The sequence below is a fragment of the Brachypodium distachyon genome, chromosome 4 (assembly GCF_000005505.3).
Source record: "Brachypodium distachyon strain Bd21 chromosome 4, Brachypodium_distachyon_v3.0, whole genome shotgun sequence".
NCBI classification, from domain to species: Eukaryota; Viridiplantae; Streptophyta; class Magnoliopsida; order Poales; family Poaceae; genus Brachypodium; species Brachypodium distachyon.
In genome coordinates, this window is record NC_016134.3 from 41,159,843 (window position 1) to 41,176,623 (window position 16,781).

The 16,781-nt window shown below is 45.0% G+C and overlaps 1 protein-coding gene across 2 annotated transcripts; it reads left to right on the plus strand.

The window, feature by feature from the left end:
* Positions 1 to 1,588: 1,588 nt before the first annotated feature.
* On the plus strand, positions 1,589 to 14,135 carry LOC100835763 (zinc finger CCCH domain-containing protein 19). Of its 2 annotated transcripts, none has more exons than XM_024463006.1 (13): positions 1,589 to 1,806; positions 1,877 to 3,382; positions 3,471 to 3,550; positions 4,228 to 4,415; positions 9,002 to 10,010; positions 10,124 to 10,251; positions 10,509 to 10,568; positions 10,660 to 10,710; positions 10,837 to 10,907; positions 11,114 to 11,262; positions 11,346 to 12,464; positions 12,593 to 12,652; positions 12,845 to 14,135. In XM_024463006.1, exons 2-13 carry the CDS (start codon positions 1,908 to 1,910, stop codon positions 13,801 to 13,803), a joined length of 5,349 nt encoding a protein of 1,782 aa, XP_024318774.1. In that variant the 5' UTR covers positions 1,589 to 1,806; positions 1,877 to 1,907; the 3' UTR covers positions 13,804 to 14,135. The 2 variants fall into 2 exon arrangements, with proteins under 2 accessions (XP_024318774.1, XP_010238420.1); XM_010240118.3 differs by having other exon boundaries at positions 1,589 to 1,776.
* The last annotated feature ends 2,646 nt before the right edge of the window (positions 14,136 to 16,781 follow it).

Sequence of the window (16,781 nt, forward strand, 5' to 3'; positions counted from 1 at the left end):
TCTTTTAGAATAGTGGGTTGAGGCATCAAAGCAACATAAGGAGGGGAGCGGGGTGAGGTAGAAGTAGAGTTGCAAGTTTGTGACCCTCAGGGTACCCATTGACCCTCTTTAGTTTAACCAAATGAACTAAAGTTTTAAAATGACACAACTTTTTGAAAAACTAGTTCATTTGTTTGAACTAAGTAGGGTCAAAGGGTACCCTGAGGGTCACCATTTTGCAGCTCCAGGCAGAAGAGAAAGGGGAAATGGGCTTTGCTGTTGTTGGTGATGTTTTTCTATACTTGTCTAACGTTTCCTTTAACATGCGCTTTAGTGGCCTGTCAAACTTTCCGTCTTATTTATCATCGCACGCCCCACACCCTCCCCTCGTTTGTTTCCCCTGACAATTTCCAAATACCATGACGCAGCCTTTCCAAATCCGAGACCACGAAGAAAACACGAATAAAAGAGACGGCCTTGGTCCTTGATCTCGTGCAACGGTAGCCGTAAAGATCGACCGCCCCTTCTCCAAGGAGCTCCCGCCTACTGCGACGGGCATTGCCGCTGGATTTGCCGTTCGCGGCCGCTGGACTCGACGGGCATCGCTGCTATATTCGCCGGTTGCCACCTGCACCAATCGTCCTCCGTCGTCGTCCGTTGGATTTTGCCGTTTGCGGCCGCTGGACGGGCGTCGTTGCTGTATTGGCCGGTTACCGCCTGCACCAATCTTACTCTGTCGTCGTTGCTGTTCTGCCGTCTTCAGCGTGCCGCTGCACCAATCGGAGGGCGGCGCTCGAGTTCGGGAGTCTTCGCGGCCCCGCGGGACTGCTGAGTTTTCAGGCAGGCTGGAACTGTCTCCCTGCGCTGCGAGGGTGACGGTGGCGCAGGCTAGCGTCGCCTGGATTGGGCTGCGGTTGATCAGGTGATTCTGCTGCTCTGCTTGGTTCGTTGGTTGCTCTGTCTTTTTTTGTGTAGCGTTCGTCAGAGGGAGAACTGGTTGCTCGTATGGCTATGCGCTGGTGAAATTATTTTACACATGTACATGCATACGGCATAGATATATGCAGGTACCTGTGTGCGCATGGACCAATCGAGCAGCAAACCAAAGTGCACGATCGACCATATGAACCTGATGACGGAGGCTCGCCAAGCAGCCACGGTCTTGCTCAACAAAATTGAATTCTTTGTCGACGTTGTATTTTTTGTACAATTCGAAGAGAAAGAAGTTGCTTGATGCATATGTTTTTTTAATTTTGTTTTGTTATTCCGTTGCAATCCACGTGCATTTCGGCTAGCACTTAATATTGCATGGAGGAAAACTAATTAAGTGAGGTTTGCAACTTGGTTACATACTTAACATATACTTTAGCCAAACATCGCTGTATAATTTTGTTGGGCAAAACGCAGATGGCAGCGCACGGGTGCCAGTACTTGAAAACGGTGAAATCTTGCATGTGTGCTGTTCAACCTTTCCCCGGGCCTCTATACACAGCCCACATGCCCCATAGGCCTATCTAGAAACAACAGTCCACGTCCAGCCCGGCCCAGCACCGCACAGTCACGACTAACGAGTCGATGGCACTTCCTCTTCCTCTCCCACGCCACGCGCACGCTGCCCTACCCAAACCGATGCGGCTCTAAAATCCTCTCCTGAAGTCGTCACCGCTGTGCCCTAGAGTTGCCGCAGCGGCCGTGCCGTAGCTCGCCGCCGACGCCTCGCGCCCCCAACCCCTCCGCCGACGCCGCGCGCGCCGCCGCTCCTGTCCTACCTCGTCGCCTCCCTGTTGTTCCCCCCCGGTAAGCAGTCTCGGGCATTGATTTTTCGAGGTACGAGCTCTTGGTCCCGTAATCCAGTGATTGATTACTCTGCCCCAAACTAACTTCCACAAATTTCTAGACCCGCTCTTGTTCCCGGCGCGGTGAAGGCCATGCCGACCACGCCGGATATTGTGCTGGACGGTGACGGCGGTGGCGGAGAGGGCGAAAAGCCCGATCAGGATACAAAGGCCGGCGGAGATTACGTGGTGGCAACGGAGACTGAGGGAATCGCAGGCTACTATGATCCGGCTGACAAGGAGCCCGTGGAAGATGCTGGCGTTGGGGTGCAATTGAACGAGAGTAGCTTTGCTGTGGATGATCCCACAAAGCTGGGTGCTTCCATGGTTGATGATGATTCTGATATGGTTCCCGTTGGAGGTCGAGATGGTCAAGATATTCATCATGGTGCTGACGACTCTGCTCACTTTGGACATGGTCTGCAAGATGATGGTTCTGTTCTGGTTAGTGACAATGGTGAAGATTCTCAGGATAAGGAGGGGGCACGAATGGATGCAGTTGCTACAACTGCATTGAATGATATGGAAGCAGAGCCTTTCAGAGTTGATGATGGTTTTGCAGAGGAGGGCACAAAGATGGACACGCATGCATCAACTGAAAATGACAACGAGGAGGAAGGGGTTGCAACAGCTGGTTACGCTTCCATGGATGAGGGTAGGCAGATAGATGCAGTTTCTGCGAGTAGAGATGACAAGGAGAGAGCTGCTGGTACAGCTTATGTTGACGCCACAGGTGAGGGTACACACGTGGCTGCAGTTGGTCTGACTGGAGATGATAACCGGGAAAAGGAGGTTTCGTCAACTGTCAATGACGGTGAGGAGGGCATGGAAAAATATGCGGCTATTACGGCTGGAGATGAGGATGAAGAAAATATCATGGCTTCCCAAATTGTTGCTGAGGAAGCTGATAGTGTTCTCGAAGAAGCTGCAGCTGACATGACTAATAATGTTATTACAGAGGAGGTCACAAAAATGGATACACTTGCCACAGCTGGAACTGACAATGAGGAAGGGGTTACAACAGCTGGTGATGCTTCCGCAGATGAGGGGTGGCAGATGGATGCAGTTTCCATGAGTAGAGATGTCATCAATGAGAAAACTGCTGATGCAGCTGGTGTCGGTGCCACAGATGAGGACATACAAATGGATACAATTGGCCTGACTGGAGATGATAATCAGGAGACAGAGGTTGTCTCAGCTAGGGATGATGGTGCAGATGAGGAAGGCCTGGAAAAATATGCGGTTTCTACAACTGGAGATGAGGATGAAGAAGATGGCATTGCGGACCAAAATGTCACTGGAGAAACTGATAGTGTTCCGGAAGAAGCTGAAGTTGACATTGACATGGTTGGTAATGATATACCTGGACAAGAGGATGTGCAAATGGATGGGGAGGATGATGATGATGAGCCTCCACCATTGACAAGGAAAGGTGGAAGGCGCCCAAAGCCATGTCGTCAATCTTCCAAGGCTAAGGCTTTGGTGAAGCCATCTGCTAAAAAGAAGGATGAGGAGGAGGTCTGCTTCATTTGCTTTGATGGTGGTGACCTTGTGATTTGTGATCGTAGGTTTGTGCATCATATAATTGATTTTTCTTTTGTCACTCTAAAATGAACAAGTATGTTATAGCTTTGACTGTTCATTCTGTGTCCTCAGGTTTTGCACTAAGGCTTATCATCCTGGCTGTATTAATCGGAACGACGAATTCTTCAAGTCGAAGGGTCGGTGGACTTGTGGTATGTCAGATGGACGCATTCTGGAAAACTTTTAAGTGCTCTTAAATGCTTGTGTTTGAACTATGTGGTTCTGCATGTTACAATCTTGCAAAATCCATGTTTTGTCGGTGGCATATTTGCAACAAATCTGCTTCTTTACAATTCTCGTGCTGGGATTGTCACATAATTTTCCTGTTCAATAGTGTTACATCTCATATTTAAATGTGTTATTTGTCTGTTAACTCTGCAATCAGTTGCACCCAATTTTTGGTGCATGTCCTTCAATCAGTTTCCTTGCATGAATTATGAAATATTCTTTTATCTGGTTAATTATGTTGTGGGCTTATAATTTTACCATGTCTAATCCTGGCTGCTTGCTATACATAAAACTTGATTATTTCCCACTATTGTGGGTGTTGTAAAAGGTAGTGCGATACTATGTTACAGTACTCCCTCCGGCCGGAATTACTTGTCGAAATATTACATGTATCTAGATGCTTTTTAAACATAGATACATCCATATTTGGGCAAATTTGAGGGAGTACTATTTTTGCTTTTAATAATTACATGCGTGCTTCTCTGATAATGATAAGTATCTTCGTAAAGGTAGACAATTATTGATGCTTAATCCGCAGATAGAATCCCTCAAAAGTCAAAACGCTTACCTTGATTCCATTTACTTTGCATAATTTTCTCAGGGTGGCACATTTGTAGCAACTGTCAGAAACCTGCTCGCCAAATGTGTTACACATGTACATATTCCTTGTGTAAAGTGTGCATTAAAGATACAAAATTCATCTCTGTCAGAGGAACAAAAGGCCTCTGTGAGACATGCATGAATACTGTGATGCTGATAGAGAACAGAGAGGAGGCAACAGAACAAATGGTAACCTGTTCACCTTATTCTTAGCTTCTCTGATCTAATATTTTCTCGGTGTTTAGTAACTTAGTCTTATTATATATCTTGTCCTTTGCAACTAATTAGTCCTTGTATGGCATTGAGGAGCTGGTTTAGTGTTTTGTGGTTCTTATTCGTGTGAGAGTTTTAGACCTGGAAAGATCAGCAAGCTTAATCCTCATTTCTTAGACTAGTTTGGTGCCCGTGCGTTGCTACGGTACAACAATACATTGCACAAACATTACAATTATTGCTGGAAGTGAAAAAACCAAATATCATGCCTCATTTGCTTCTAGTTCATGAATACATATGCGTTGGGTGCAATGACAGTGTGATTTTCGATCACACCCACCTAGCTCTCATTCCTTCCAACGAACACCATGCACCCCTCCGGCATTCTACAACACAGTCCCATACTACAATAGAGCGCCAACTTCACTGCAATACCTTCGGCTTTACATATCCATGCATTCCATCTGAAAATACAATGCCTTAATGTATCACCTCGTGCTTCCAAGAGTTGTCCCATACCATATTTTGAATTTTGAACCAAAGTTATTCACAAGATTAAACAACAAGTGATAGTTAAAACTTTTTTTAACAAACAATGATAACAAACTTTATTATAAATTAAAGCATACTAATTGGCAACCGTCGGTTATTAAATAGACATGAAGAAGCTTGCGAATATAAGCACGGTGCTCAGATGCAAACCCCATTTTGTTTGTTCAAGGCTTATAGCAAGTTGTTATGTTAGTACATTTTCTATATTCAAGCAGCAGACATGAGTTCAGTTAAATTTAAATTCATGCCCAAAAGGTGCAGGACACCCAAATACTTCTTATTAGACTGATCTCCAAAGAGCATAAACAAAAAATTGGAGGACCTCTGACCTTCTATTTGTACACTACTATCGAAGGCAATGTTGCCTTGTGTCAGTAAATTTGAAACTGCACTTATTTATCAGCTATGGATCTCCCAAACCAAGTAACAGGACTAACCATCCAGTCAATATTGGGTTGTAGGCTAGAAGCACACTGCATCTCTTGGTTGTATCCTTCTCACCTTAGTACAAAACGACAGATCACCGATACACTGGTGCAGAACAAAAATCAAATGAGAGGTGACAGGTGCAGAACAAAAGTCAAAATGGTGTACAGAAAAAAAAGAATAGTGGCTGCACAAGTAAGAGTCGACAGGGTGCATGATGGAAATCATGTCACATCTCTAGATTTTGCCATTTTGAGAAAGAGAAGAAATCATAATTTAGTGACATAACTAAATCTCATATAGCCTAGCAGCAGCCTTCTTGTGCATAGAACATTAGAACCAAACAAACAAAGGACTTCTATCATAATGGAGAAGAGGAAAAACACAAGGCAAAATTTCAGCATAAGAGTTTGGAAAGAACAAGGATCAACAGTATAACTTTTCTTGCAAAGCTTTTCAAGAAGCAAATTCCACATAGTACTTACTTTTAGCTTTTGCCATTTGAGACAAAAGAAAGCATAATTTAGTGACAGCAAAATCTGGTATAGATTAGTATCCGACCATTTCTCTAGAACCTTCAGTTATCAAAACCATACCAGACATTGGCCCAAACGTGGTTACCAAAGGTTTACACTACCAAAAAACCAGAACATGGCTTAAGTTTTTTATCATGTTGACGTTATCATTCTTGGTCGATAGAATTGCTCGAGATGCAATGTAATTCTGGTCAGGTTCTCATCTAGACAAGGGAAGACATGTTCAATTAGCTTGTTGAGATCAGCGTCTTTCCCATCACATGGGACATGGCACACAAATTTCTTGAGGCAGACATATGTTACTTTCCTCATCTAATATTATTCGTCATGTATATTCATAACAACATAATATAAAGTTATTATACATCAGATGATGTATGGATGTCAAATATAAACACGAGACTGGACGTTCATCGATAACTAAACATGCAATTGCTAGAGTAGGAATAAGTACACACCATAAGACATTAACACTGTAGGGGGCTCGCTGGAGCCGGCGGTGGAGGAGATTTCGTCATCGGCGGCTGCGAACCCACTGTTGCTGTTGGCGGCGGGAATTTGACCGGTGGCGGAGGTGAGCTCACGGGCGCCAGTGATGGTCTGATGGAGGTGAGCCGGGGCTCCATGGCTGCGTCATCATCTGCGGATGAGAAAGAGGGGGTGGGGGCAAAGGGTAGGGAGCCCGGGCCTGATCCGTCCGTGCACACCGCCTGACAACTCGCCGGCGCCGTCCACCTCCTTTCTCCCCTTCCTAGCGACCATGGCTGCTAGAGCGTCCAGAGGATCCGCGACCGTGCCGGCCAGACTTCCCGATCTTCATGGATGAGGGCAGCGAAGGGAAGGGGCCGGGACCAGCTCTGTGGCAGGCTGGCGGCGTCGCCCTCCACAGATGAGAGAGGGGGCGGAGGATGGCGCGGTGGCCGGCGACGCAAGAAGAGTTGGATCCAAGGACGGAGGGAGGCATAGTGGCGAGAAGAATTGGATCCCATTTTTCCTTCCGTCAAGGGCAGGGATGGCAATGGGTACCCATTACCCGCTTACCCGGCGGGTAAATCCCCATTAGGGCACGGGTTTGGGCCAACTTTACCCACGGGTACGTAAATGGGAAAAATTCCGTACCCGTCGGGTAGAGCGGGTACGGGTATGGGAATGCGTAACCCATACCCATGTACCCGTTTACCCATATACTAACTAGCGTGTGAGTGTGATCTTCACAGAGAAGATAGGCTCACAATGATGTGCTGCAGTTTTTGTCATGATGTGTTGCTATTTTTAATGATAAATTGTCTTTCTATGTGTTATTGTTGTTTATATTGTGCTCGTGTAGTTTTGTTTATGACAAGATATTGCTTTTTTTTGAGAAAAATATTATTGCTTCTAAGGAATATATTGTTGTTTACGACTACGCGATCAAATTTTTACATGGGTATTTTTACCTGCGGGTACCCGTCTACCCTGACGGGTAACAGTTATGGGAAAAAGTTGTACCCGTTGGCGGGTATGGGTAAGGGTAACGGGTAAGATCAAAAGAGCGGGTAAGGGTATGGGAAGGCACCACCCGTACCCATACCCTGCTGGTGCCATCCCTAGTCAAGGGGAGGCTCCAGGCTCGCCGATCAATCGGGTGTGGGGCGGCGGAAGGCACTGGAAAGCAGGTCCCACTCGTCAGAGACGGGAGGATGTGTGACGTACCGCCACCACCATTAGGCTCTTTTATAGGAGTAAAGATGTTCGCACAGTGTTGGTCCAATAAAAAGAAATTAATCATATGTGTTGACCTGTGCTCGACCTTTCTGTGCCTAACTCATGCATACCAAACACATCAACATGATTGAGTGGACAGCCACATTGTGGGCTCTTCCTCAATTCATTATGTATTCCAATGAAAAACTGCATACCTCAATAATAATCATAGGTGTATGCGTGTATTAAGTAGGGTCACACTCGTTATCTTTCAGTTTATCGGAGAATGCACCTCATATTTGCCCAAAGGCACACCAACCAAACAAATGATGCCAGCATGTGTAAATAAAGTAACCATCAATGATTAAAAAAAGTGCTGCTGGCGTGCACATAGGCAACACTTATGTTGGACAGGGTTTGTCGGCATGTACATGGCGCTCTGACTTTATCCCTGAAAACAGCAGTTTCTTTAGAGATGGGGTCGTTGACTCTTTAAATTTTCTGAAGTTGTCACACCCTGTTAGCTTCTGATTGCGTTGGTCACCGTGTGCTACTCGTTCTCTGCACTCTTGTTTGGAGGACTATGACGAGGTTACCGCTGAGATAGAGACAGTAGCCGTAGGTGGAATACTGGCCGTCAGAACAGCCTGCCAGTCCACATGGGTGTAGGCAGTGAGAGCATTGGTCAATGAGGCCGTCAGCTGGAGGCCATGATGCAGTGTGCCCTTGAGGTGCTGAAGTCCCCACTACGCAAGGAGGAGGTGCTGCCTGTGTGGGCCGTGCATATGCAAGTATATTTGCTGCAAGTACATCGGGCCTGATGAAGGTCATATATACTATGCCCTGGGGATGCTGTGGTACTGCTGGATTCGCAACAAGAGCGCCGTATCAGCTTTACACATGAGTTCTAAGTTCTTACAGGATGAGATCCCTGATTACACGGAGAGCAGCCTGTCTGTTAGGCAACCATAATTAGATTACAATTCTAAGTCGATCCTAATCCATGGTTATGGGCTTATGGCATTGGTTGGCATGGCTAAACGCGTACACTAACACCCAAGATGAGAAAACAATGTCATGTCGCACAGGAGACCTGCTTTTTTTTTCTTTCAACTTGCTCATTTATCAACATCAGTCCCCTCTTATATTCCAGCTAGATTTAGGATATTGGTTTAGTTTCTGCTCTTATTTCCTTCTGCTCCGTTTGAAGTTCTAACATGCTTTTCTTACTATTGCTGCAAATTACTTGCAAAGTGTCGATTTTCCTGCTCGTCAGTTCTCATGTCGGCAGCTTTACCTGTATGAAATGATTATTAATAGTTCTCTGGTATGCATACTTTCTACTCATACACTTGTATTTAACAGGATGTTGACTTTGATGACAAAGAAGGCTGGTGGTCCTTGTTCAAGGATTATTGGTTGAATTTGAAAGCGACGTTGCCATTGACATTTGAACAAGTATCAGCAGCTAGGCGTCAAAAGAATGAATCTTCTAGTAAACTTTCTGAAACTAATGATGCAGAAGAGGCTAATTCAGACGGTTCGGCTGAGCGTCCTCTAGAAAGCAATTCATCGAAAAAGAGGGGAAGGAAGCAATTAAAGCGTGCTGCTAATGAGGACAGCTCCAAAGGGAAAGCAAGCACTCGGAAATATACCAAACGAGGCCTCTCAAGTAATTCTAAGAATTCTACGGGGGCAAAGGTCAGAAAATTATCAAAACGTGCTTCGAGCAGTGAGCATGGATCAAAAGAATCTGAAAGTGTGGGGACATCTACATCCTCAGCGGAAGAGGCTAGTTGGGCTTCAAAGGAGCTCTTGGATTTTGTTGCATGTATGAGAAATGGTGACAAATCTGCTCTGTCTCAGTTTGAAGTTCAAGGCCTCATACTTGAGTATATCAAACGTGAAAATCTCCGCGATCCTCGCCGGAAAAGCCAGATAGTTTGTGATCCTTTACTGCAAAGTCTCTTTGGGAAAGAACGTGTTGGGCATTTTGAGATGCTGAAGCTTCTCGAGTCTCATTTTCTGATGACTGAGATCTCACCAGTTGATATCGATGACAACCACGGTGGTGTTGTAGACCCTGATCCTGGCCAGGATGTTGATGGTAACAGTGAAGCATCAGTTGTGATGAGTTCAGAAAAGAAAAGAAAATCACGCAAGTATGATCAGAGAGCTATGCAAACGAACCTAGATGACTTTGCCTCGATAGATATCCATAACATTGGTTTGATGTACCTGCGCCGCAACCTAATGGAAGAGTTGATTGTTGACACTGACACATTTAGTGAGAAAGTTCTTGGAGCATTTGTGAGAATAAGGATATCTGGTACAGGTCAAAGGCAAGACATCTATCGACTTGTGCAGATTGTTGGTAAGATGATACTCTATCAAGCTGAATTATTGGATAGATGATACACTTCCAATCTGTTGTCAGATTTAGCGTTTCATGATTCTGATTGTTGAATTTCCTATATTTGTGCGCAGGGACTGGAATAGCTGCTGAGAAGTATAAATGTGGAAAAAGGACAACTGACATAACACTAGAGATACTAAACTTGGACAAGAAAGAGGTTATTACTATTGATATAACCTCAAACCAGGAATTCACTGAGGTATTGTTTTACTCTAGGAATTCAATAACTTTCTTTACTATTCGTTTGATGTTTACTAAAACCAAATAGAAAGCTAGCATTTTCCTTTTACAGTTGTCATCTCTATTGACTTTTTAGTTTTAATTACTTTCACTTTATACTGTTAATAATTAGTAATTGTTATTGGCCTAACCTGACCTTGTCACTATGATACAAGTATGCGTTCATTCAGTAAATCTATTAGCATTCACTGAGTGCTATCATTGTTCTTGTTATAGGAGGAGTGTAAACGTTTACGACAGAGCATAAAGTGTGGATTCATTTCAAGGCTGACAGTGGTAATATTATTATACATTATTTTGTGTCCCGTGTGTCATTGTGCACTGTGTTTCTCTATGGTCTGACACACCATTATGTCTTGTCCTCCAGGGAGAGGTTCAGGAGAAGGCAAGGATTCTCCAGTCCGTGAAAGTCAATGATGTAAGAAACTAGTATGGAGAGAACTTTAGAAGTTTGAGTCAAGCATTTCTATTTCTTTAGAAGTTTCCAGTCAAGCATTTCTATTTTCAATTCTTTTATTCTTGAATGCAAATTGGATCTTTGCAGTGGATTGAAAGTGAAAAGATGCGTCTTGCACATCTTCGTGATCGTGCCAGCGATATGGGCCATAGAAAAGAATATCCTTTTCTGAATTTATTTCATCAGTCAATATTTAGTTGTCTCTGTACTTCATGGTTCAAGATTATTCTAAATTTCTCCTCTTTTGTTACTTTGGTGGTGTGTTCGTCACCCGTCACCATGTGACTTTAGAAATTTCTGTAATGAGGAATAATCCTTTCCTACCAAATTATAATTTAGGTTGTGTGCCTTAACCAGTACTTACGCTTAGAGAATGTGTAGAGAAGCTGCAGCTTCTAAATACGCCAGAGGAGCGTGCTCGTAGGCTAAAGGAAGAACCTGAAATACATGCTGACCCTACCATGGATCCGGACTATGAATCTCCAGAAGAACCAGAGGAGGATGCTGAAAAGAGTACCTGACTTGACTTGACTTTGTCAACCTCCTGATCACCTGTTACCGCTCTGACATTGACTTTTCATTTTTCTGTCATACAGGTAGCTTCAGTAAGCCGAGAGGTTCTTTCTCTAGGAAAGATAGTAATCCAGTGTCTCCTGGTAAGGGAGAAGGTAAGAGTCCTGCACAGAGGGATTCAAAAACTAACTGGGAACCAAACCGGAACACATGGGGTGAATCAAACACACATTTGGAATCTCCCCATGGACGTACATTTTCTTCTCATGGTGAAAGAGCTGGTTACACAGGTAAACCAGATAGTCCAAACTTTGGTGCACAAAAAGTTAATGTGGAAGCCACCACAGGCAGTACTCCACGTGGGCTATCTGGTGTCCTGTCTCAAACTTTAACAGCTAATTCAGGGTCGGCAGCACCAGCACCACAGTCAACAGTCAATGAGTCTGAAAAGATATGGCAGTATATGGATCCTTCTAATAAAATTCAAGGCCCTTTCTCAATTGTTCAATTGCGAAAATGGAACAACAGTGGGTACTTCCCTCCTAATTTGAAAATATGGAAGTCTAATGAGAAGCAGGATGACTCAATATTGTTGGCTGATGCTTTGGCTGGGAAGTTTGAGAAAGACCTGCCTCCGTGGGTACCGCCACTTGGTAGCTCTTCTAAGATAGACAAAGCTTACTTGAGAACCAAGTCAGATGTTGGTGCTAGACCCTCTAGTGATCCCATTCTCGAGGAAAGCACAAAAGCTGGTGAACAAACTTCACAATCAGTAGTTCCAAATAGGTCACAGTCTTTCTCGGGCAGGGTTAGTCAAAGACATGATTATGATATAGCAAATCCAGGATCAACCATGATCCAGTCTGGTGCACAAGATTATCATGCAGCTTTTGCAAGCCAGCAATCTCTTGCTGGGGGTTGGAATGCGTCCTCAAGTCAGTTTGATACTACAGTAAATCCCATGACACATTCTCAGCCTACCATGGGAGGCTTTTCAGGACAGAATAATGCAGGAGCGGGAAATGTAGGTCAGTTAACTCCTGCACCAGCTGCGGCAATAGTGGGTGCAGAAATAGTTAATTCACAGCTGCAGTCCCAGAACCAAATAGCATCCGTTTTGCAGCCAAAGGATGACAGATTTGTTGACACAAATGATTCCAAGTCAGGTGAAGATGCTTCACATGGAAGGACAAGATCTTCAGGTGAAGTTAAACCCTTGGCATAGTTAACCCTTGGCATAGTTTATTTGCTTCAACGACTTGGTTGAAAGTTGGAATTTACAGTAAATAGGTATTTTAGTTTGATGTTTGACTTGTTTTGTTCCTTACAGATCTTGGACCAGTAGGTGCACAGCCTGGAGCTGCACAGTCCAACGCTCAGCAACTTGAAGGTAAACCCATTGCGTCCATTGTTTAAGACGTGTTTTCTCTGCAATCTTCCTAGAAATCTCGACCTCTAGGTTCCAATAGTTTCAAAGCAAATCTGCAGGGGTTTTAATGTTAAGCATCTCCTGTTGTTCCATAAGAATTGTGTTTTGTCAGTACAGACCTAACTAATTGCATTATTATGGCACCACCTGCAGATGCAAGGAACCAATCAACCGATGCCTCCAACTCAATGATGCCGCCTCAGGTGATGTCAACGCCATCTGCTGCTGGTGGAGATAGTGGTTGGTCCATGCCTGCACAAGTTGCAAACACATCTGGCCAAGCTCAGGGGCCTGGAAATATGAACTGGGGATCAGCACTTCAGGGTAATGCAAACATGGGCTGGATGGGACAGACCAATATGAGCATGCCCTGGGCAGCACCAGGACAAGGTGCCACAAGCTACAACATGGGTTTGACTATGCCAACACAGCAAAATGCAGTCCCGAACATGGGTTGGGTCACACAGAATCCCGGAAATTCCAACATGAATATGATGTGGACTGCAACTCAAGGCCAAGGGACTCCAAATGCAGCTACTATGATGGGAGCTCAGATGCAAGGAGTTGCAATGGCCCCTTGGGGTGCCATGGCACAAGGAAATGCAAATTCTTATCCTGGTTGGGTTCCCCAAGTTGGTAACATAAACCAAAATGTTGGCTGGAGTGCTCCTGTGCAGGGAAATCCAGGTCCTAATCCTGTAAACGGGACAGGCCAGGCGAATAATAATATGAACTGGAATTCACCAGGCAGCAACCCGACTTGGAATAATCAGCAAGACTTCAATGGTGGTGACTCAGGTGGAAGATCATGGAGGCCGCAGTCTGGTGGTGGAGGGTCACGGGGGCCTTTTAGGAAGGGAGTCTGCTATGCCTTTGCAGAGACTGGTCACTGCAATAGACACCAGTGCCCCTTTGTCCATACGCAAACCAATGACGGACATCCATCGAGGAATGATCGCCGCTTTGATAGACAACCTTCGAGCAACGAGAGGCATCAATATGACAGGCAAAATGAGAGAAATGATCAGCAGTATGATAGGCATGACAACAGGCACAGCGACAGGGATAATAATAGGCAGGCTGATAGGTCAGAATCAAGAGAGCGGCAGTAGCAACTGTTTGGGGTTTTCTCTGTTGTATTCTCTTTCTCTTGTTGTATATGCAGTAGCTAGCCGGTAGCATCCATGCATGTTTCTGAACTTGATGCGTTGTAGCAAGCTGCATCCCGTCTGAACTGCCATGTAGAACAGTTGTAGCTGAACATCATGTGCATTCCAGCTCTTCTGTTTTCTTGACTGGAATCCGAACTCATACATTCTGAATAAATCCTGCTGTCAGATGTGCAAGGACTTGAGGTCGTGTTGTAATGTTGTGTGAGCTGCTGCTGCTGTGTATGTGTACATTTTCTTGGCATTTGGTGATATGTACTCCCTCCTATACATAATAAGTGTCTCAGATTTAGTACAACTAAATATTTATGCTATCGGTGGTGAAATAGTCCTTTCCTTCGTATTTGTAGAGACATCTTCGATGGTTGCTAGTAGATAGTTAGGTTGCGAGATAGTTAATGGTTGGTAAATCTGTCATGTCGGAGGTATTTTTATAACATGGTACTACCCGCGTCTCTGTTATATAAGGTTTATTTTGTTTGCTTTCACAGAGCCTTTGACTAATAATCACTTTATGAATACACAATTTGTGTGGCTCAAGTAGATATCTGTTAGTATAAAGAATATGACTATGGTTTTGATTTTGGTACAAATCTAGCAAGCTGTGACACAGATCATTGAAGATGCACTAAGGTTTCATATGGAAATCTCCGGTACAAGGCAGAAGGCACACGTTTGAAGAAAGGTTTCCAATTTTCGCTTTTGCCAAAAGATTTAAAACTCAAGAGGGTTGCAATTAGTGCAGATTTGGAATTGTGGTGATAATCATCTGTAGCTAAGAGTGATATGCAATGTACTCCCTCCTTTTCACTTTACACGGCACACGTCCGTGCCTAGGTCATCGATTTGCCCACCAAAATATGTGTTGTATGCCACATAAACTATACCATTAAAAAAAGAAGATGGTTTTCTAATGGTGTACTTTGTATGGCAAATAACTCGTATGTTGTTGGTTAAATTGATTACATAGGTACAAAGTTTGGACGCGTGCCATAATAACCGAAAGGAGATTGTACACAATATGACTTGCATCTTTGGTTCATCAAAACATTGGGTTAAATATCCACCTATGCTAATTTGAAAGCTAAATATTTCCAATTTTGCTAAATAAATGGGCATCCTCCCCGAGTGGGTGCATTCTCCATGCACAGAGGGTGCAACCTCTCAAAGGGCCTTCTAGCGCGATAGGTGTTGCCATCTGGCAGAACATGCCGGTGTCTTCCAAGAGGTAGTTTTGGTTGTTTCTTTTGTTACATAAAAAGAAAAAGCATAATGCAGTAACTATTGAGCATCCCAATTACAATCCGCTTTACCGTTTACTTATTGTGATGAGAGATATAAAACTAGTTTCTATTTTGATATGTTTCTTGAATTTTTTGACGTCATTTTTGTCATGTCTAACATCTCACAATATGCACGTCTTGTGTCTTCGTCTCTTTGTTGTGTCCATGGTTGCCCTGCCTTTTTATCATAATTGTTTTGCCTAGCGTCACATGTTCTCATGCCTTATGTCTTTGTCTTGCATTGTGTCTCACTGACAGTCTTGTGTTGTGTTTTGTCATGCGTCGTTTCACCTAGGAAGCGTTTGAATTGTACGCGATCACCCTTCTATCCTTGCCGGGCTAGGCTATGTGTTTGGTTTGACCAAACAATAAATCCTAGCCTTTTTGTGCAATCTTGCTTTCGAAAAATCTTGTCCACGTGGGAGAGCCAATTCGTCTAACCAGCACATGAAAAAAGCCTTACTTTGTACGAATCCAACTCCCCGACTTCGACTCTTTCCTGTTCTTGATTGCTCTTTGGCAAAGGAAAATCTCCACCAGTTCTTAATTACCTACTTTTAATTATTTTTGCCAAATAGGTACATCCTCCTGCCAAGATCTATAGAATACATCAATTTCACAGTTTTGTGGCCATTGGATTTCCACGTGCATACCTCTTTGCCCATTAGCTCGTCCAATGATAAGTGTTCTATGCCTTTTTTATAAAAAAATTCTTCTTTTACCTCAAAACCACAGCTAACCAAAAAGTTAGCTGCTGGGAAGCAGTGGCAGAGCTTGAATAAAAAACTTGGTGGTGTGATGGGGGTGGCGGGCAAATGGAATAGAAGGACCAAACTACATGGCTTTGAGCTGCCTCAAAGCATCTCCAGCCGCCCCTCCTAAAGACCTTCCAAAAGCCAAATGAGGGCGCCGGCGTCGAAAAAGTAGCCAGCACAGCTCAAGAATTTAGCCGACGCCCCCGGACTGCACCCAACTCACGGGGGGCGATCGGGGGCACCGTCTGAGGCCGAAAAGCAAGGCGGGCCACCCGTGTCGGCGAGATAATCAGATAATCCAAAATTCCCTCTAAATTTTCGACGGCCCCCCTTTTGCCCTCCCCCCCGCCCGCCTGGACGGCCAATCCCGCCATTCCCCCCCCCATTCTCCACAGACGCCATCGCCGCCGCCCCAAAGCCATGCCGCCGACGAGGTATGCAGCGCAGAAGAGATCGAGGGCCAAGCGACTACCTGGTATGAGCACCGCCGACTGGGTCGTGGATTGCACCCGTCGCCAAGTCGAGAACGCTGCCTGCCGAAGTCAGGAGAAGAAGGCAAAGGAGAGGAACGCTGCCTTGGACCGGCAGCTGGACACGCAGAGGGTCGCGGCTGCGGCGCAGATGGCCGCGACCATGGCCGGCAGGGTGGCGCCACTGCCTTCCTCCGGCCAGTAGCCCAGTACTGGAGCGGCGGCAGCCAAGGGAGCTCATCATCATCACCGTCGTCGTCGAGCATTTCGCCCGTGTCGCCCCATATGCCCCATGAAAACCATGGGAATGCCATGCCGTCGCTCTCGCGGTTCTCGCAGGACTACCCCGACACCGATCCACTCAACGGCTTCAACCCGAACACCCTCGCCACGGATCTTCTCTGCGGCTTCAA

What these genes read in the sequence shown, in the direction of transcription:
- LOC100835763 (XM_024463006.1), top strand. Translation starts at nt 1,908, where the DNA reads ATGCCGACCACGCCGGATATTGTGCTGGACGGTGACGGCGGTGGCGGA. An exon ending in CAAACCAGGAATTCACTGAG is followed by an intron (nt 10,252 to 10,508) that starts GTATTGTTTTAC and finishes TTCTTGTTATAG; the next exon opens with GAGGAGTGTAAACGTTTACG. An exon ending in GATATGGGCCATAGAAAAGA is followed by an intron (nt 10,908 to 11,113) that starts ATATCCTTTTCT and finishes ACCAGTACTTAC; the next exon opens with GCTTAGAGAATGTGTAGAGA.